We start from the raw sequence: 22773 nt of genomic DNA, 5'->3' as shown, positions 1-22773 counted from the left end.
TATTGATGGTGACATTATCTACAGGGTAAAATTGGTGATTTTGGAGTATTACGGCTTGGGTGCAAAATATACAGGCAAATACCACATAACGGGCAATGGGGATAAAATTACAGCACGAGAAAGGGATAAATAAACGTGAATAAAATTTCATGAATTATTTTCACAAACATACGCAATTAAAAGGTATAAAAAATAAATTATAAATAAATTATACACAAGGTACAATAAATAATATGTGTAAGAATTAAACGAACATAAGAAATGTAAATTTAACACATAAATAAAAGAGAAGTTGAGAACACAATTAAAACACCATATTAAACGGTAGACAAAACAAACAATTATTGAGCAAGCTGTGAGTCGACCATGCGCACCACTCATTATTACAATGCTAACAATCCCAAGTGATCTGAAGAAAAACCGGTTAGAAAAATGAGAGTTCATACTGAATATAAAAACTAAAGACAGGCATACAACAACAGACGAATGTTAAAATAAACGAGAAAATGAGAAAGAACGATGATTAAATTTAGCGGATAATATAAAGAAACACGCTTCATGCAAGCAGAAAAATAAGTGATCATTTATTAGAGGCTGGTAATTAATGGAGTTCGATTAGTTATGTAACTGACACCTTTTATTCAGTTCATCAACAAGCCTAAGGCGGTGTGAAACGTAAGCTAAACAGTGTAAAGACACATACTTACATGCATTAAACGCGTCAGACGGTTCCTTGTGTTTAATGCTCGAGATTTTTTAGAAAGACGAACTGTTTTACATGCGAGAAAAATAACGAGACAATTGTGTACTTGTGTGCCTAAGTAAAATGAATATCAGATAATGCAAAGAAAATTTTACAGAATTAATTTAGCAGGCCTTTAATTCTTCAAGCTTGAAGGTTTGCAATATTGTGCTTTTATTTAAGAGGCTAACTGCAAGCCTGTCGTAAGTATTGAGTAAGCGAGAAAACATGCAGGCAGCGTAAAATTAGGAAATCCTACTCAGTGAGGAGAAACTTACCTCAAAACATCGCCCTCTTCTTTCCAGTCCCCAGCGTGCGATGTTCCTCCCAGTTAAGCCGCTAACATTTTGCTCAAAACTCAAGCGTTAGCAGAAATCATCACTCAACACAGGAAAGATTTCTCGTAATAAGTTCTATCGGTGACAAAAGGAGGAAAAATCTTGGTTTTTAGTTCTAATTGAAGTTAGTGCAAACAATGCTTGCAGATTGTGATGCTCGGTCCAGCTTTAACTATCTTCGGATATTGAGGAACTGGTTTCTTCCTTCACTGAATATGTTTAAAATCATATCAAACTCAAACGGGTATGTTAAGTCAGAGAAAAGCGCACAATAAACGAATTACCTAGGAAATTATTGTTATATTTAGATGAGTAGTATATAAAGCGGAGGGAATTCACTTTTGTCATACCAGAGATTTTTTCAGTTCAATTCAGATGACTAGTCATATTCAGGACGCGAAATTTGGAGTAATGATCGAACTCGACGAAGTTCTTTGCGGGATAACTTATACAAATGCTCGCACAGGAAAAGGGTGACAGGATTATATTTGTGACAGCTGTTCCCTGAACCTCGAATGATAATATTACTGGGGTGGGTTAAATGCATTTACCAAACCCATTTAACAAGCACACTTTAGCCTCCATAATTTCTTCAAACAGGAAAACATTACCTGAAAAACCCCTCAAGCATAAAAAAACGCTCAAAACTGAAGGTTCCGAAAAAAATGAGAGGAATGTAACAGTTTTAATAACCAACTAACACGTGCAGAAAAAAACGAAAACATGACTCCTCGTAAATAGAGTTGGAGATCCAGCTCATATTCAACGGAATAAATATCTGATCTATTTCTACTCTAATCCCTTACACTACGCCAAAACCCCTGGATTCTGTCAGTTTTAATTTAAAAAAAAGGTAGAATTATTCCAGTTCTGAGCTTGGTTTATAGATGTGATTTTCAAGTCACTTTTTACAGGTCTATCGTCAGAACGCCGCGCATTCAGAGTCGCATTTCATCAGGGTAAAGGGATATCCCGCGCATATTAGTAGAGGGATGGTCGTACATTAGACACGAGTAACTAAGTTAGTAACACGTGATAGGCAATGAAAAAATGTTTAATTTAACAGTTATTATTATTTAACAAATTGACATTGATGAAGTGATGACGTAAATAACCTATGATGGCGATAACTCTTAGGGTGGTCGAGCAATACGGCAGGCAGCATCACACCACGCACATCTCACTCAGCGGTCAGAAACACAACTAACGTTAACATAAACCAGGCATTACCGAACACACCTGCAAAAAAAAAATAACTGGCGAGGAAAGGATACTAATGACTTCCAATAATGCACGCATGAAAAACATTCAAAGAACTAGTGATGTCGATGAATCCAGCTACGTAATAAATTAAATACAAAAGACATAATTTGACACTTACACGACTTCCTGCGCCGATATGCAAAACGCTTAGCGTTGTGCTCATAGTGACCTATATATTAATATTCAATGATCAACTGCACAGTCGGGTACATACTCAGCTAAATGCTGCAACAACAAGAAAAATAATCTGACTCACAAGGTAACTAAAGAGGAAAATCTACTAATTCCATCGCAATCCTTGCCAATATTGAACAAAATGAATAAAAAAGACATTTTTCGGTACTGAAACACAAAAATGATAGAAAACATACGTTCATCTTCACAAATTTGAATGTAGTAAGAACTAAATTGCAGTTAGCCAACTAAGCCCTAGCAGATATTCATACGCTCATAGTACGAGCTAAACTACGGCTAAGTTGTCACGGTCTCAAAGGAACTTCCACGCGCCCATGAGAACTACTATATGTGAGTAATTATCTACTTAATCTTAGAAAGTAGAAAAGAGTGTCTCGACTAACTTTACCTACTCTACGATGATGCACTGAAATTGCGAGCGCATAACAACAAAAAGAAAAAAAAACACATAACCTTTCTCAAGCGTTTCAAAGAAACTGAATTCCTATAAAGCAACCCAGCCTACGGGAGCGAAGTGATCATTCACGTTGAGGAAACTAGTCCCACAAGAGAAGAAAAGATAGTTAGACAGAGAGAGAGAGCTTTCAATCTCGGATTCAGATTTGACGCAAGAAAGTCCTTCACGTCCTGCCTCTAACATCAACTGTTCAGCAACCTCATATTTACATCATAATGAAATATTGTCAAAAAACGTGCCGCACCTAAACAACGCTAAACGCAAGCATCATACTGAATTACAAAATAATCTCATAAGTTTAAGAGATAATCTGGACGTAAAGTTGCCCTGCTCCATCTTTTTCATTGTGACATCCATGAATAAAGACGAGGTTAGTTTAACGAGGAGGAAAACTTCCCTCATTGAAAACAGCAATAAAGAATAAGTAAAATAAAATAAACAAAAACTCAATATAAGCAGCAAAAAAAAAAAAATAATAAAAAAGCAAGTAGCAAAGATGAACAGCTAAGATACACAATCTCAAAAACTTATTCTGGTCAAAAATAACGGCAGGAATTGAACAGCAATCGCATCAAGCGTTGAATAAAGGGCGGTCTATGCAGTGGGTAGTTGGATAACTCACACGTCAAACGCTAAGCAAGGAAACCTTCCTTTTCAATGCACACAGGAACTATTTCATTGTAAAAAGCAAATAAACTTTTGTACTGAAATCATCCGTCCTTGTTCATGAGCAGTGAATGACCACCGAGAGAAAATTTCATCTGGCAAACGCAATAGAATTTGAGTAATAAACAAAACATCACACGAACCTTCAACCCGTGAATGAAAACCTGAAGAACAGACCGAAACCCCCAAGTTAAGTTCAGTTTTGCTCCAACGCTAGAATCATAACATTATCAAGAAAGCAACGTTCTCGATGTTAGAGTTCAATAATGATCTCGACACAATCCATTGCAATCTTGAAACAGGTTATGATCTTGTAAAAAATTGAAGATTCGATGGCGTACGTGACGACGAATGGTCATATGAAGAAAATCAACACAAGACTTTGGAAAAGCAATGCAGGAGCCAACAGATCCCGTATGATGTAATACGAATATGAATCGCATCATCATACATTGTTCGGACTACGAATGGTGAAATACAGAACACATTGGGTGAATTACTCAGACTGCTAGGAACCTGTCAATTTTGTGCCAGTAAAACAAGTGTTTAACAATTTGAACAACAGCGATGAGTCAACTGAATGAATTATTCGAAATCCAAACAGATTGATGGATTTTTTCATGATACAGTATAAGTGTATTTTTTACTGTGGGATATGGCTTAAAATTGCCGAAGACTTTCAATTCCTGTCGAAAAACATGGTCCAACGAATGCGAGATACATCTCGTGAACATTTTCCTGATAAGTAATAGAATCTCCGAATCGCAGCGCACTAGCAGACATACATCATAATCCTGTAACGTAATACATTTTTGCAGAGAAGGTAAGCCATTTTTGAGATACCAACACCGCTCTAGATCGTCATATCTACAAGAAAATATCTATAGGCCTGAGAGAGACAGAAATATAAACACAACAGCCACACTTCACACCATCAAGTCACTTACTGTGAAGTTGACACGCATACCCAGAAGACAAAGATCTAGTGTTCTCAGGCAAGAGCTCAGGGAGAACTCAGTACATTTAAATTATGATTAGAAACTGCACTTGTGATTAGTAAACAGCAGTAACTTAGTTTCTATTACGGAGAGCAACATAAAGTAGTATGCTATCGGGATAGAGAGTACGACATCGATGTTGACAGTCGTGCGGCTATACACGGGATGGACTCAGGAATCTCAATTGTTCAGAGCACGAATGTTAACCGATGTCACACTTTAGTCACAGCTGTTTGTACCACAAGGGAGCACACGACACATGTTAGCACGAGAATTCTTCGCCTAGATGCCAACTACATGAATGTAGAGGCCGAAGGCGAGCCACATTGCCGCCACTGGGAGGGTGTCTAACAAAAGACGCAATGGTCGTCTCTCACCGTCAGTGAATTTCCTGGCCAAGAGCTTAAGCACTTCGTCCAGCAGGATCACAGGCATCGAGATCTTCAGTACTGCCACCCATTGGGCACTTGTCAACGGCTGCACTTGGAACACCGTCTGCAACGTGACAAATGATACCACGTAGTTAAAAATCCTCGGTGAAATAATAGCCTAGAGCAGAATTCGAAGCAAGTAACACGGCAATGTTGAATCTTAATTTGAAACGCACACATAAGAGCAATTGCGACTTACGGCAAGAATGTCGACGTAGAGGATGAAGAAGTGCAGAGTGAGTGAGAGAGCCATGGCCAGCAGGAGCCAAATATTGACCCAGGGTGGCATCACAAGCAGAGACTGGTTCTCCGACAAGCTGCACACGCACCAAAAGAGCTATCAATGATAATCTCTTCAATTCATTTCCAGGCAAGTATCAGACTTCAAGGAGCTCGTTTATTAACTTAGGAGAAAATTTAGTGAACTATTGACTCAATCTCGGTGCAGAGTAGTTCGGCAGAGGTTCTTTCCCTGTCCATAAAGTTAGGAAAAAGCTACTGGCAAACTAACAACAAGGATAAATAACGAACCTTAGACGGTAAAAATTCAAGGGCATCATTAAATTGCTCCTCTAATCAGGCTACTTTAAATCAGAGGAAACGTCAACTCTTAACACAGCTGTGAAAATGAATAAAAGGCTTTGTAAAACAACATGAAGTAAATAATACCTTACTTTTCAAGTTTCTTACCTGTTGAGAGCGTTGAGCATTTCAATGGTAACGAGTACCGACAGCGCCATGGTCATGGGAGCAGGATGGTTGAAGATACCGCAGTCAACACCCTTGAAGTTCTCAGGCTCTCCCAAGCATTGCATGTGATGCGAGAGTTGGTAGTAGTTGAGCAGAGGGCCGGTGGGATCGTACATGAACCAGTAGGAGGCGGCAAAGACAGTCGCAGCGCCAACGTAGCCACCGATCGCCATGTAGCGGAAAAACAACCAGCCAGAAATGAGGGATTCGTTAGCCCTGCGAGGAGGCTTGTTCATGATGTCCAAGTCAGGAGGGTTGAAGCCCAGAGCCGTGGCAGGGAAACCGTCGGTGACGAGGTTCACCCAAAGGAGTTGGACGGGGATGAGGGCTTCGGGAAGACCGAGTGCAGCAGTCAAGAAAATGGATACGACCTCACCGATGTTAGAGGAAATGAGGTAGCGGATGAACTGCTTCATGTTGTTGTAGATTGCGCGACCTTCTTCAACGGCAGCAACAATGGAGGCAAAGTTGTCATCAGCCAAGACCATCTCAGAGGCACTCTTAGCCACTGCAGTACCAGACCCCATGGCAATGCCGATCTCAGCCTTCTTGAGAGCAGGAGCGTCATTGACACCATCACCCGTCATAGCAGAGATCTCGCCCTGGCTCTGCAAGTACTCGACGATCTTAGACTTGTGGAAAGGTTCAACGCGCGAGAAGAGACGGGAGTTCATGACGGCATTCAGTTGGTCGGCAGGTCCCAGCTCGTCAAACTCACGACCAGAGAAAGACTTGCCCACGGTGCTCTCGTTCTCTCCGAAGACGCCAATACGGCGACAGATGGCTTCAGCGGTGGCCTTGTTATCGCCAGTGATGACAATGACACGGATGCCAGCAGCTCTGCATCTGTTGATGGAATCGCGGACCTCAGTGCGAGGAGGATCCAACATACCAACCACGCCGACAAATGTCATGTTCACCTCATACTGGTAGAACTTGGTTGAATCGGTAAGATTCATTTCTTCAGGCTTCGGAGGGTTGTCAATGGTAGCAAGAGCGAGACATCGCAGGGTGTCACGGCCACATCCGTAATCGCGAGTGACGGCAAGAATTTTCTCTTTGATGGCGTTGGTCATAGGCACTCTCTGCGTGCCAACACGAACGTGAGTGCAGCGGTCCAAAACGCCCTCAGGAGCACCTTTGCAGAAGATCTTGGGGCCATTTCCAAGTCGAGTAGGCTTCAAGGGAGTGCAGTACGATGACATAGACTTACGGTCACGAGAAAACTCCAGAGTAAAGTCCTTCCTCCACTTCGTGTCCATGTCAAGTTTCGAGGCAATGGCAGCAGAGCGGCGTTCCAAGCCCATCTTGCTGACATTGTAGGGGTTGATCTTCTCGGCGAGGACAACAAGGGCAGTCTCAGTGGCTTCACCGACCTTCTCAAAAACGTTCTTGAACTCGTTGAAGTCAACCGAAGAGTCGTTGCACATGAGAGAAATAGTGGAGATTTCGTGGAGACCTTCAAAGTCAGATCCCTTAACTCTCTGACCATCAAGGAAGACGTCACCAATTGGCTCGTATGTGGAACCAGTGATTTCGAACTCGAGGAGATTACAGTCATTACCTTCGATCTTGTCGATGATGAACATACGGGAAACGGACATCATGTTCGTGGTGAGGGTACCGGTCTTGTCGGAGCAAATGACTGAAGTGCAGCCGAGGGTCTCCACAGATGGCAGTGATCGTACAATGGCGTTCTTCTTAGCCATTCTGCGGGTGCCTAAAGCAAGGCAAGTGGTGATGACGGCAGGCAGACCTTCAGGAATGGCAGCCACAGCCAGAGCTACGGCGATCTTGAAGTAGTAGATGGCGCCTTTGATCCATGAGCCTCCATGGGCGGGGTCGTTGAAGTGACCAATGTTGATGGCCCACACAGCGACGCAGATGATCGAGATCACCTTCGATAGCTGTTCACCGAACTCGTCCAACTTTTGCTGCAGGGGCGTCTTGATTTCTTCAGTCTGAGCCATCTGAGTACGGATCATACCTGCACGAAAATTGACGGTAAGTCTGTGCTATTTAAATTTAGTTAAGGAGTAGTCAGGTCATATTGTCATATACTCTTGTTCTACGATATTGCAAACAAAAACAGAACAAAATAGTACAAACCAACCACAGCAGTTAATTTCCCAACATGGACAACACAAGCAATTGAACAGATGAGAAAAATATGACCTGTAACAGATCATGAAAATCGCCAAGTGAGATCAAGACCGTAAACGTCGTTCTATTCTCACCGATTGCAGTGTTTAGGCCGGTGCCCACGACCACACCTCGAGCCTTGCCGGCAGAAACGTTCGTGCCAGAGAAGACGATGTTCTTCTTGTCCTGTCAAAATAAATGAGAGTCAAAACCGAGCAGCTTTTTGGTAACAAATTGAAGCAACATGTTCTAACCACTGGAGCTGTTATTAGAATACTTTCCATTTAGTAATTGAATGCCGTGCGTAAGTAGCCAATGATAAGGTCCATCTGGGAATGTCATTTGAAAATGCTGAAACATTTAATTACTGACTCATCAACTAAACTAAATTAATAAATCATCAACTAGAAAATTAGTAATAATTCAGACTAAATCAAATTAAACATAACTTTCTCAGCACAGACTCGTTACTTTCACTAACTTGTAATGAATTTTGTGATAAAATTGATAGAGAAGAACGTTCAAACGTGCCCTAGTATATGACCGAAAATTGGGCGTTCTGATCGCACGAAATAATGTAGGAGAGATAAAGAATTTTGCATACTCACATAAGGCATTTTAAAAAAGCAGCGAAAATAAACGAAATACTTGATACATTTCGCGTGAATTCTTAGAGCCATCCATGCATAGAAGCCAGCTATGAAATAATTACCAATCAATTAAAAAGTCATAGCGATTGCTTGAAACTAGAAACTAGAAGAAGGCTTGAGATACAACGAATAATAATTTCAATACAAGAACAAGCACTACGCAAGCAAATGTACGCAATAAATTACTGTAACAAAGCTATGGAAATGATGACTTGACGGAGAAGAATTACCTGGATGATAGCTCTGGCAATGCCGCCACCCTCCTTCATGGAATGCTTGCAACACCAAACCAAACAAAAGGGTTAGCAATTAACACGCACACGCAGTCAAAAATTAAACCGTCACCTGCGACTCCACTCTTGAAAAAAAAATAAATTTCAGCATGCGTTACTTCATTTGACGCTCAAATAGAAAGCGATATCAATAGAAAAATTTGATCAAACGATTAGCAATATCTTCATGCATGATGAATTAGTCTTCAAGGAGTTGATTAAGTTTCCGTTGAGTAACAATGCCAGAGTATTTATTTGTTGGACAGTAGAGTCGCAGGGGCAAGTAAGGCAATGGGTTTATGAGACACAAGGCACGGCTGGATTAGGGCACAACACGATGCCGGAGATATTGTCAGCTAATCGTCCCACAAACGCTCTTACTGAATGAAAAAAACGCCAACGTAGATGACCAATGTTCTGCATTAGGATTTATTTTGATATTAAAAAAAATCAGGAGCAGATTGTTATCTGGTCAGATGAAAATTGCCAACGATGAGCCGAAATTTATGTAATTTTTGTTGACCCATGTTATGATGTTTAATTCAATTTGATTATCATGAACCAAAAAGTAAACAGGGTACATTTAGGTCGCAAAATTGAAAGAACCATATCTGGTTCATTTCCTGATTACAGATCAGATATCACGGGAAGCAACGATGTTATGCAAATGATTATGAAATCGTTAAGTGCTCACTGTAAGAGAAGAAAAGGAACTAAGAACTGGGAAGAGAAAGCCTTCAGTGACCAAGTAAACGAACAATGTTCAAGTAAGTCAGATCAATTTAGACACTTCCGATAAACGTGTCGAAATAGCACAAGGATATTCTTGAAGGATAAAGACGCCATTATTAGGTATATTTCAATCAACTTTGGATGATAAACATGACGTAAAACCATCAAGCTGGCTTTCGTCCAAATAATTTTAAACTACAATTCTAAATGAGTGAAGTAGCACACACATCTGACAGTCCCTGCGTACAGTAAGATCTCCACTTTAAAAAGGATTATCAAATATAAAATACTTTAGATGTAACTTGAAGATAACGCCGTGAAAATAACGGATTCGAGAGAAACCCACAAGCAAAACTTATTATAACAACTACATCACTAAATAGAGGCAGTGTAGTTCGCTCCACATCAGTCAATATTCAAGGCTAAGAGGATCACAAGCAGACGACGTTACCGGGGCTTGCAGAGGAAAAATACTTCTGAAGGCAAATTAAATAATTAACCCTTTACAGCCAGCAGTGAATTCAGTGTAAAATTTTTAAAAAATACAACTGCGAAGGGCTTTAACTGTAGCTGTTAATATCTGAGGATATCATTAGACAGACACTGCGGTCAATAAAAGCTATCAATTATATATTCGAGGAATCCCACTTCCCTTTAATATTGAAGGGTTAATCAAGGTGGCCGTAGGTGCATCATTCGCATATAAGAGCGGTACACAGTATCAAAATAGGGGCTCACGGCGAACATTGACGGGTACAATAAAGTTCTGGGTCAATTATAAGAGACACAAGGAAATGTAAAAGTGAACAATACCACACCTGATTGACAGCTTTGGGGTCGGGGATGGCGTCGGTGTGCTTGATGACGGACACAGACTCTCCGGTGAGGATACTCTGGTCGATGCGCAGCGTGGTCGAGAAGATTGCGATGAGGCGCAGATCTGCAGGGATCTTGTCACCAACTGCAACAACAGAAACAAATCAAATATTGGAACCAATACGTCATGCATTCCAAAAAACATAGCGGTAGAAAAAGGTTACTAATCAAGCTCTCGGAGCGCGACTGTAGTACAATTTAACTAAGTCCAAGACTTTTGAAGTAGGCAAAGAATTGCAACTTGTTGTAATGGTTTAAAAATTATTAGCAACGAAGAATAATAAAGCAACGAAGAATATTTCCTCTACCATGTGCCATGTGGTATGTAAAAAATGTAAAAGAGACACTGCCTGACTTGCAGGCTTGTCAATTGTCACAGCTAGAGAATACTCAGTGATGCGTAAGCTAACTCTTCAATTTGCCGTCAAAATGAACAATTTGCGCGATAAACAGCACGACTAATGTTGCAGAAGCTGGAAATATATTACCGCGCCGTGGTCCAAAGCTGCTTCCATCACGAGGTGGCAAATTAGACTTGAATATTTGAGGCACGAATGCTGAACTAAATTTTCAAGTTCCGAGAGTGGCAGTAAAATGAGAATATGAAGAGTCCTCAGTACAAGAGAAGTAAAGGGCAATAGAGCGGCAGGTGAGAGCTCAAATAAGCCATGTAGATTCAAGTGTGGTGGGAATTCATTGAGTGCAATGCCGCTGTACACCTCTACCTTTAGTCGGTGTACTCAGCTGAATCTTGGCTGGTGGAGCAAAGCTTAATACTGCAGTAAATCTTACCAGAAGAGAGAGAGCATAAGCTGGCACTTTTTTCATCAGTTAGGCGTGTTATATACTTCGCTCATTGTTCCATCCAGGGATCAACTCCATCAGCAAATCGCCTAACTACTACAACTATCACCAGTTAGCTTCAAAAAGCATCACCATCAACAGCAGGTAGCCTAAACAACCATCATTAGCAGCAGGTAGCAAACAACCACTACCATCGGTTGATGGCAACGAAAAGGCACGCAACCAAGCAGCCATAGACAGAAAAAGTTATGCAGCAAAGAAGCTATCTAAGCAATTAGCCATTGCAACGAAGCTGTCGCGACCGTGTCGAAAATGTCGTTGTTGCTCTTCTATATACATCGAAAATGTGGTCGTCAGTATCAGTACAAAACGTTCGGTACAAAAATGTCACTGTTGGTACAAAATGTTCGGTACAAAAATGTCGCTGTTGGTACAAAGTGTTCGGTACAAGAATGTCGTTGTTGGTACGAAATATTGTTAACGACAATGTTTCTTACGTACCGGATATTTCGACGATGTCTCCCGGCACGATCTCCTTTGCGCGGATCTTCTGCACGCCGCTCTTGTTAGCGCGCACCACCTTTCCCATCTCGGGCTCGTACTCCTTCAGGGCCTCGATGGCCGACTCTGCATTGCGCTCCTGTACAGTTATTAATAATTAAATAATAATAAATGAATACTAAATTTAAATAATAATAAATTGATTGATCGGTCGGATCAATAAGGTCGGATTGATTGATTAGATTTCATGGCACATAACCATGCTATTAAAATTTCAAACACAACGTGGCATTCATCCGAATATAAAACGGCGAAAATAGAATTTTGGAAGGTTTCAAATTACGCTAAAAACTAACAGAATAAAAACAGCCAGCATATTTTCGAGAATGTAATAAAAAGAATGGAGACAACCGTCAAATGAGCAAATCAACGGGGTAATATAGAGGGAATTAAATCCATAAACCAGCCTTGGTATACTAATCTAACATGGCATAGCATTTCTGAATAATAACTCAGACATCGGTGGTCTAAATGATAACTTCGAGCACATTGTAGTCGCTAATGATTCCCAGGTCATATGCCTGAAATATTAAACGTCTTATTTTACGAGTTTCTTTTCAGCTTTCATAATTTAGAAGCGACGATTATTTGCAGTTGACGAGGCGGCAGTTTGCCAGCCATTGATTATAGGACGGACAACGACTCGTAACATGAGGAATCGTTCACAACATGACAGGTGCTGCTGCAATATGCTGCCTCATACAACTTCACATTGATCTATCGACCGCGGTACGCACTTACCAATATTAACAACCATCAGAAAGAACTACGCTTCACACTTGACAATATTTAAAAATATCGATAAGATCTATTGTATAGTTGACAGGTCTAGAGGTTTGATAAATAATGACGAAAATATGTACTGGTTATCGTTGACTTCGGTTAAACAAAACTGTAAGAAGCAAGCGATGCAAACAACGAACATTGATGGCTAAGAAGAAAAATAAAAGAACTAATAATCCAATTCCAAGGCAAATCAATTCAAGTACACGAGTCTGAAATATGAAATAAATCCAAGTTAAGACAGTTCGAGTGTTTACAATTGATTAGGACCCTGCACATCAGGATCCTAATCAAAACAGCTGCAGTCTGCTCGTTACTCAGAGTGACACTTGTAAACGCACACCTGTAGAGTTTCGACTCCAGCCCAACACCACAAGATACCAAGAAAATCTTTCCAAGAACGTGTAGGTTCACTCGCACCTCGCTTCTTGTGCTTGTATCAGGATGACTGAAGCACGATCGTATGATAGCGGTAAATGTTTAAAAACTAATCGACTGCTAGATTAATATTAATAGAGAAATTAAAGTATTTAATAATAAACACCTTTGGAAAATTGCAGCAATAAAATTTACTACCTTTACAATGATTTACCCAAAATAAGGCTAGGCAAAATTTCTTGCGTAGAGATGGGAACAATTTTCCTGAAAGTTTCTCATGCTGAAAGTCTACATGACTCATTGTGTTGAAGGTAAGCAACGCAACAGGTGCTGCTGTAAACAAAGAATGATTTAGAGCACGTAGCAGCTGCGTATACGGAATACGGTAGGTGCCATGTGGCACGGTTCGTATGTGGCATTGGTCCATAAATTTCCTTGAGTCAATTCCAGAATTTCCGAAAAACTGACCGTGATTAAAAACTCTTCGTGTAAACGACGCTAATAAACTGATTTAATACAAATATCCAAAATATGCAGAGGATAAAACTTGAAATTAATTATTTTAGCCATTCAAAATTGAAATTTTCAAAATTTACTGAAATCACTGAATTCGACCCAAGTGGAAGGACTTATCCAGTAATTAACTAGTATTTTATTAGAAATTAATGCCTTTGAAGTAATGAAGTATTGTGCGTAAGGTATGTGGCGAACACAACGTTCAAGAAACGAACTTAATCAATACCATACATAAAAGAAAAGATGGTGTCTTTAATTACCGAGTGTATACATTGTCGTGGTTGTGAGGCGTATTGTTCGGACCACATCAATAAAGCAAACCTAGCTGATGTGCAAACGAAGTTGTTGTACTAACAAAACGGGAACTGACGGTGCCAAAATTTTAACAAGACTTCGGGCTTCTGCTCACAGCATGTATAACTCTCAGCACGGGGGCATACATGAATTTATACAATAAATGATAATGTGAATTTCAGGTATGTAGCTTAACAACTAAAAATACATGAACATACGAGCATAAGTGATACTATATTCTCTATTAAACATATTCTTGACTATAATCATTTGATCTGTAAATAATCACATTACACACACAAAGCAAAGCAAAAACGTGTAACGATGATTTGACCACAAGCAACCAGCCCCATCAGTACACAGCAGTTCATATCAGGCCTCACCTGCCAGACGCCGACGATGGCGTTAGCGATCAAGATCAAGAGAATGACGAAAGGTTCTACGAAGGCCGTGACAGTTTCCTCCTCCTCGAAGCACGCCAGGACCTGACAAAGATGAACGATAATTAATATTTTACATTATAATAAACACATGCAAATACGAAATTCAGTTGAAGTCTGCACAGCTATCTTATAGCGTTCGTGCGGTCAGCGCACAGTTTCCGAACTACATAGCAAGAAGGCGTCGGTGTATTCATTCAAACAGGAAAATGGTTATAGGGTGAAATGCAGTGAAATTTGGGCTGCAATAAGAAAAATCGGTGGCAGGGACCACATGATTTCAAGAGATACAAAACATTACTCAAGTGATAATGCATCAGCATCACACATGATGAAGCAGCCAGCAAGCACGTTTCTTCTTAGTTTTCACATATTTTCTATTCTCAAAATCTGAGCGTTTGTCTACATAGAATAAAAAAGTAGATAATACGTGCTGCAAAAAAACATTAAATGACACAATAGATTTTTCTGATCTTCTACCGATTGTGTACACCGAAAATCTTAACTTAAAACCATAGCAATAATATAAATAGTTATCAGCAGACGAACTGAGAATCGAGCAAGCGTTTGCAGTAAATCACGATTTGGCAAACTTATTGATAACAGTTTTTAAAATCTGAAAGATCTTCATAACGCACTATTGAATTGAAACCCATTAAATTTCAGGCCAGCAACACGTACATAGAATACATTTAATCGCAAAATTGATAGAATTTTCAACTCTATTAACCCAATCAATTTAGACGAACATTGTCAGGTAACACCGTTCATTGTATCAGCCCATGCCAATAAAACAAGCACCCTTGACTTTGGGAAAGTAACGCGCTTTCTCTCGTAAAATATGCGAGGAAGATCAGCGCCGACAAGCCGATAACAATTCCCTGATCTCCTATTCCCATGAAGTGCATTTCCATAAAGTTTAGGGCAAGTACAGGAGGAGTTTGAGACGAGACAGGACGCTGACCAAGTGATGGAGAGGAGCTATGCATAGAGTGCGTCAATGATGACGTCAGAGACAGACCTGCAAGTGGACGGTGAGACAAGCGAGGCCAAGCTGGTGATGAGCGCTCTATCTTTTGTTTCGCACCAGATTTTACTGTGCCGTCAAGCTAACACTATTTGTAATAATGGCATTTTCCCATGTGATTGATAGTGAACCTCGTTTAACCACTGGTCGAAATTTTCGTTGCACTCGCGTTTCATGGCTGAAATTTTGAGGAGACGCGGACTGGGTTAAGTGAATGTTTGTCACAAGCGAATGTAAACAGCAAAAATAGGTAGGTATAATTGAATACCAAATAGTCAGCAAATTTTGCAATAGCGTAAACTGGGTTGAATTAACATTAAAATACTATGCGTGAGCAGAAACAACTCAAGATACTAAAACCAAGATGTAGCTAAGCCTTCCACAAAACTACCTTTGGGACGTGCTAACGGAAAAAAATAACACCATGTGAAAGAGTCGTGGAAGTTAAAAGATGCTTCCCATACTCCAAAATAAATAGCATGAATTCCACAATGAGCATGGTTTAGCATGTATCTTTATATCGTGCAATCAAGCTCCACAAGAAAAACGTTCAACTTCTAACTGATTTTCCAGACACGAGAAAATAAAAGCCATATTTTAGTGAATTAGGCCAAAGTTCCGTGAACCCAAAGCTGGTCACAGACTCCGCAGCGACGTTATATTCATGGCTGGATTACAAAAGTAGGAATGTATAGTAACCGAGGTGGTCCAGTAAGATAACCTTGGAAGAAGATTGTGATTATCATTAGACTAGATGCGGTCTGAATTAAAGCTAGACAATGAATAAGCCAACAATAAGCAGTTATAAATGCAGGACAGAACACCGCAACGTGTGTTGCTCGAAGCGTGATGGCCATGACAAAAAGGTCGATTAAGTTAATACGTGCAATGGCAAGAAAAAATTAGAGCAGAAAACTCAATACCACTCGATAAATTATTCATCAATGCACGATGATTTCGATAGAACAGGATTGTGAATAAACTCTAGCAGTGCTAGTCATATAGGTTCATAGTCATAGTCAAACTTCAAGTACAATTAGCGCTCTACGTCCATATAGCGGCCGATTTTGCGTCTTTGGATGGTGGGTTAAGCTTGAAAAGCCATAAGTTATTGGCTGATGGAGTTACGAACTCGCAACTTTTTTAAAAGTACGCGGCTACTGAGCTAGGGCGGCACTAATCGCCGCTAGAGGCCACGCGTGCAATATCTTCCAAGGCCGAGCGGCCTCAAGCATGTCAAGTTATTATTTTGTGCTACAGTTTCCGTACACTTTAAGGCGAGAATATAGAAAATTTCGTGGTTCATTTTTTTGTGCTACAGTTTCCGTACACTTTAAGGTGAGAATATAGAAAATTTCGTGGTTCATTACAAATAAAAATGGTGCAAGACTCGTCCATATCAAGTCTAAACGCCGTAATACAATAATTTATAGCGGAAACAGACGATAGCAAAGATATTGTGTAAATATTAAAAAGTTGATAAAATTTATAATTTTAAGCATAGATTATTCCAGTAAAATGAAAGTAGATAGTAATGAACCTGGCGACACAAGGAATCATTTCAGTTCATTGATCACCAGACAGATGTTTAAAAATGATATGTTTTTATTTCTTAACTTAGAAAGACGTCCCACCATAAATCAAATTTTTCATACAGAATTTGATTTGAAACGCAATCTTGGGGAAAGAAAGGCTGGGTGTTCAAAGGCTTTTGTGTGAAGTGGGCAACCGTAGCGTACGTACAATGTAATGTATGCGAGGCCACGGACGACGTGACGTCACAACGAACACTTGCCACTTGGCACCGACACATCGCTACACCAAAAACTCGACTATTTTCCACTACAATATAGGCCTGCTACACGACAATGCTGATCATACTTCGTCAAACAATGATCCTGAAATATTATTATAACTTAAACAAGGTTGTAATGTTAGGTTGTAAGATCGATAAGGTGCAAGCAAAACCAACATAAAATACCCATCAGCTCACTATTATACTCAAGAAAAATCCGCGACCAGAAACATTCACTCGATCGAATAAGGCACTAATGCTTAAGATTCAAATAAAATTGCCATGAGATGCCTGTAAAAATTGTGCTGCAAGTGAAAAGCTTCATCAATTTATTCATCATCAATTATTACGGTACATAAACACTCAACGCGGAAACTTGGATCATATGCAAACTTGAAACAAATTCATTAGAATCTCTCATTGATTTCTAACACTTATAAACGCAGAAATAATACACCAATTTATGTGAGTACAATGCATAATAAGCAACAGGCAAGTGCGATGATGTGCCACTTCCTTAGGATATAAAGATAAAACTAAATCGTTTTTAGCCTACAAAAAGTGCACTACTTTCTGATGATCATGTAGAATGGGCGTTTGATAATTTAACTAATTAATACAGCTAGAATAAGTTAAATCATGGCGTTTATATCTGGGGTACAGACTCGACATACAGCTATTCAGACATACAACAGGATGGTCTCATCACCTCGGGTATTGGAGTCTGTTTGCCCGCCATCCTGCGATGTTAACCAAAAACTTCCGCAATTTCTCTAGCAACTTACAAAAATTAAAATAATTACCTACCCTCATACCTAATTGCCACACAAAAAAACTACTCATACCTAACTGCCTACAATGGGCAACACAAGAAAATTGATTAAATAATTCACATGCCACATTCACTTCAATTTACATCGCTGACGACATAGATCGATATGACAGAACTTTTTACCTGAATGCAAGATAATCTCCTTGAGAAAATTGGTCAGCAATCGTCAAAGACAATACGATGAAATTAGCATTAAATATAATATGCAGTGATGTAGTTCATCAAGAAATTCTACAGATGATGAAGCGTTTCAAGATTTCAATGGTTCAATGGTTCTTCATCTTACCTACGAAATAAATGGAATAATGAATCATGAAGCAATTCTCATCCCATCAATGAACTGAAGCGTACTCGCGATAAAAGTCCGGCATTGCGGCGTCTGTAATGAGTGTGGCGGGGTAAGTGAAGGAGTGCTTGTGATGAGCAGCAAATGAGCAGGTGAAGGAGTGCTTGTGATGAGCAGCAAATGAGCAACTGAAGGAGTGCTTGTGATGAGCAGCAAATGACGTCAAAGTAGCTGAAGTGAAGCTCGCTATCGCTGAAGCAGCAGCAGCGTTACTTTTTATCAGGCCTGCACGGCCAACCTGCTCCAAAACGGGGACGCGTGCAGCGCCAATACAGGTGGAGTGATATGCCAGCAACAGGCCGGAATATACAATGAACGCAGGAAATTAGGAAATCAAATGGGCGATTATTGAAAAAAGAGAGAAGAAACCCTCCTACCTTTCCTGAATGCAAACTATTCACAAGAGAATTCTACCCAAATTATCGCTAATTATTACATGCAATTAACTCGTAACACATACGAGGCGCAGTGTCAGTTAGTAGGGGACGGATTAAGTGCAATCCTCAATTTCAATGAACATGAAAATTCAGGCGATGCTACCGAAGCGCGAACGTTGCTTTTGACTTCAGCCTTTAAGAACATTTTAATAGTTATTTACGACATTGCAATAATTACATCATGGAATTAAAGTATAAGAACAATGTCCCGACACTGAGCGCAGTTTCATGTGCGTTCACTAAACGTGCACCCATGCCAGCGATGCGCCGCCATGAATCGCAACCAATATCTCTGAGCGCGCATTAGCGGCGCGATAACTGCGACGGCACCTGTCTCGTACATGCCCACATCTCGGGTAGGTATTTCACTTTGCGTGAGTTGCGACCGATCTGTGTAGTACGTATACATACGGATGTTTGGAATAAATACAGAGGTATGCACATACTATCAACGGTAAATGAGTGGTTATTTATTTGGCCATGTCTATACAGGAAGATACTTTTACTTTAAACCATATTTCTATTTAAGCCAGGACATATGACTTCAGGAACATGACACATTAAGGTCAATAACCCTGAGGTGGAGGAATGTAGTGCGCTCAGACGTGGCAGGGCAACAAGGATGTGGGGGGTTGCCTGGTGTTGGTGAAGCAGACAACGAGGCGCCAGTACGTGCTTCACGCAATCACACAGCGAGCCATCAATTGCAATCTCGCTCTTAAAATCAATCATCAATCTCATCCCATACAAAGGTATCCGGGACTAAATGAAGATTGCTCGTATGAGGAAGAAAAACCGAATGAAATGAACTGCATGTGCACGGGAAATATGGATAACGAACAGCGTTTTGAAACTGAGAATAAGCGCCTATTTAACCGAAAAGAATTAATATACTATGAGAGCTACGGCAACCGAAACTCTATATAAGAACATCGGTTCGTATGGAATATAAGAAGTTACTTGAATCTAAAAATATTATCTCTGTGGAAAAATTTACTGCACAAAACTAAAGAAAAAAAGATTGAAGAAGAAGATAAAAATTGATTGGAGTAAAGGCCTAGAAGGACAAAAAACAATTTGAATAAACGAAATCGGCAGCAGGCAATCATTCCTGAGTTGCAAGCAGCCAGAATAAGATCAGTTCGGGTAGCTGATAAACACACGAGTCAATATGAAGATGCGTGAGCAGCATAAACATAAGGCGCAACAGCATGACACGAAGTGTAAAATGCGCCGCAGCAGCGTGAGCACCATCAACAAGAGGTGCAGCGTGAGCAGCATCAACATGAGGTGCAGCATGAGCAGCATCAACATGAGGTGCAGCGTGAGCAGCATCAACATGAGGTGCAGCATGAGCAGCAAGCGTCGATTCCATCGCACCATTGAAATTTCAACGTAAACACAAAGCTGCGTAGCTGCTGTTCTATCCAAAGAGAGGAAGCAGAAGAACGAACTGTCAGTCATCAATCCAGCACAAATATAATCATTATTTTAATCAAAACGCACAGAAAATTATAAAAACCTTGATATCATAGAAGCGTTTTCGAGTTTGGGTTTTGTCTCAACGCAACATTATTTGAAGGGCACGGTCCTAAAAATAGCTATAGAAGACAATCAATTAATTAAATTGATAGAACAAGTTACATACGGTACTAAGTTGTATGAAATAATAAAAATTTAGACTCGTATATTTCTTCGCGAGTTCACCTCCCTCACCAATAATAAAGATCAAGCGAAAATAAAGGAAGAGGGCTTTATTGCCTGCTAACCAATTACATACAGCAGAGTACTTTGGCTATGATTCTTGTTCTCTTGTACGGAGGAGAGGTCTGGAACTGTGAGCAATAGTGACAAACTTTAACCACGTAGCACTGTTACACTCTCAGGCCGCCAAACTGAGTCAGGATGACCCACACAAAAGCAAAAATTGCATAGCAATTTGGACAAAGTTTTCTCATTTATGAGTGCGATGCGCCGAGACAAACACAATTGAAGATCAAGCGAATCAAAGTTCATTAGTATGAGCGACCAAGCGCCTCAACCCTTTAGCGACCAGCTACCTTGCGAGTGCAAAATACAGCATTGCATCCATACCATATATCTGAAATTTATTCATTAAAAAAACCTAACACGTGACAAAAATCTCCAACTGGACATAGCGCTGCCTGAAATTAAATTCAAATATTTGTCCAATTTTACAAACGATCTTCATTTATAAAAAAAATCGCCCATATGAAAGGCGACAGATTTGTACATTGTACCGCTAGACGCTTTAGTTAACAGGGGACTGAGGCAGACATTATAACAGTACAGAAAATTACACACATTCTTATGCTAAATTAGCGCCATAAACTTGATTGCATTTTGAACGAAGCTCATCCATAAAATTCAATACCAAATTATCTGCAAACCATTAAGAGGTTTATAAATAATTGTTCGGTTGCTTTACAAAAATAAATAATTTCTCCATGAGGAAGATAGAAGTAAACACACCTATACGTACACACCTATAAGTACACACCTAAGAACTCTGCCGAGAACCTAATCCTTGAGTTCATGATCCGCTTAGTTGGAAATAAATCCGTCCAATCTGGGAGGTGAGCCCGCCCAAAAACAAGGCCTTCACAGGCGCTGTTTTGGTGTCTCGCTGGTCGTTTGCGAATTCCTTGCGTCTGCTCCTTTTAAACAAAACGTGAAGTCACTTCCTCGTTGCAGGATTTAGAGTTGTCTTGAGCCAAGTTGACATGGCCGGCTAATGGACATCGCTCACAAGCACGGCCCTGACATATGCAGACTAAAGAGGCAACAGTTCGCGGCATTTTGTAGGTCAAGGTTTAAAATGATGAACTGTATAAACTAATATTGCGAAACCCAGAATTTGTGGGTTTCTAATATATCCAATACTTAATTCTAGGTAAGAGACCAAAACCAAATAGTTGATGAGCACACAATATAACCAAGAATATTTTCATACGAACATTTCGTGGCAGAAGTTTCGTTCCTGACGAGTGAATAACATCTCAAAACTTCAGACGAAACATCAAGTGGGCGCGAGAGATGGCGTAATCATGTGCGCCGATTAATGGTTTAAGGAACAAAAACCAGGATATTAAAATCCTACCGAATAGTATGCAGGAAATAAGCTATGATTGTTGCAAACGTGCGTTGTAACGCAAATGATGGAAAGCTAGTAATGTACGTACTCAATTCCGAGGATCGTACTCTTCAATCACTAGGACCCGAGAAGACTTTAAACGAGTATAAAACGTGTTCAGCCAGCGGGCGACGCTCTGAGTAGCGATCATGGATGCACGGCACGTGAAATAAAAGCAATTATTCGCATGCGCCTGAGAACCGGATAAGGAAGAGGCGAGGAAGCGGAGGAACTGAACGTTTATTGGTTTATTGATAGTTCAACGATATACAACGTTGGCTTACCGTAGCATTTCATTCTTAATTTTTATATTCATATACATCAGCAGTTCAGCACCTTACTTTATCACGGATAAGAACGGTCGTACGTAAGAGATAAAATGGAATGGTGAGCAGAAGCACGATACAGTCGGAAATTAACCGTCAGTGCATTTGGATGCAAGCCACGACTTGCCAAGGAGAATATCCTTCAATGGTAATGAATATGCATACTTTTTTGGTCAGTCAGAGGCTACCAGCCGTGACATAAATTACTTCATCAAGATTACTCTGTTCCATGGAAAAATACTGAATTCAAGTGTTCAGTTAGACTCGAGAGTAACGCCCCAAAAATAAATCACGTCGTAATTTTTATTTAAAAATCTATTGCAAGATTAAATTAATTAGTGCAAATATGATGTAATGCAAAATTTAGGACTAAATGTAAAAAATCAGTAACTGAGTCTTGAAAATACGAATAGCTTGAGTCGAGGTTCCATAGCGGAGCAGGACCGTGCGGTTCGCTTACAAATTGAGCACGGCATTCTTTATCAAGATTTTATAGAAAAAAACTCAAGTAATTTAAATCAGAATATAAATAGGTAGGGAAGCAATTATTTCTATTAATATTTCAAAT

General features: G+C 40.0%; 1 protein-coding gene across 4 annotated transcripts in view; it reads right to left on the bottom strand.

Annotated features, from left to right (window-relative positions):
• The window catches only part of LOC108679058 (calcium-transporting ATPase sarcoplasmic/endoplasmic reticulum type), a 46886-nt gene that overhangs the window by 2674 nt on the left and 21439 nt on the right, over positions 1 to 22773 (bottom strand). For all 4 annotated transcript variants that reach the window (XM_018167568.2, XM_018167571.2, XM_018167570.2 and 1 more), the window contains 7 exons: positions 14232 to 14333; positions 11818 to 11956; positions 10455 to 10597; positions 8078 to 8168; positions 5781 to 7827; positions 5290 to 5407; positions 5037 to 5154 (listed from right to left, as the gene is read on the bottom strand). In XM_018167568.2, coding sequence (XP_018023057.1) covers positions 5037 to 5154; positions 5290 to 5407; positions 5781 to 7827; positions 8078 to 8168; positions 10455 to 10597; positions 11818 to 11956; positions 14232 to 14333 — 2758 coding nt within the window. The remainder of the gene's footprint in view (positions 1 to 5036; positions 5155 to 5289; positions 5408 to 5780; positions 7828 to 8077; positions 8169 to 10454; positions 10598 to 11817; positions 11957 to 14231; positions 14334 to 22773) is intronic.

This window comes from Hyalella azteca, unplaced genomic scaffold (genome assembly GCF_000764305.2).
Source record: "Hyalella azteca isolate HAZT.00-mixed unplaced genomic scaffold, Hazt_2.0.2 contig12615, whole genome shotgun sequence".
In the NCBI taxonomy this organism is placed as follows: Eukaryota; Metazoa; Arthropoda; class Malacostraca; order Amphipoda; family Hyalellidae; genus Hyalella; species Hyalella azteca.
This window is presented reverse-complemented; position numbering and strand designations above follow the sequence as displayed.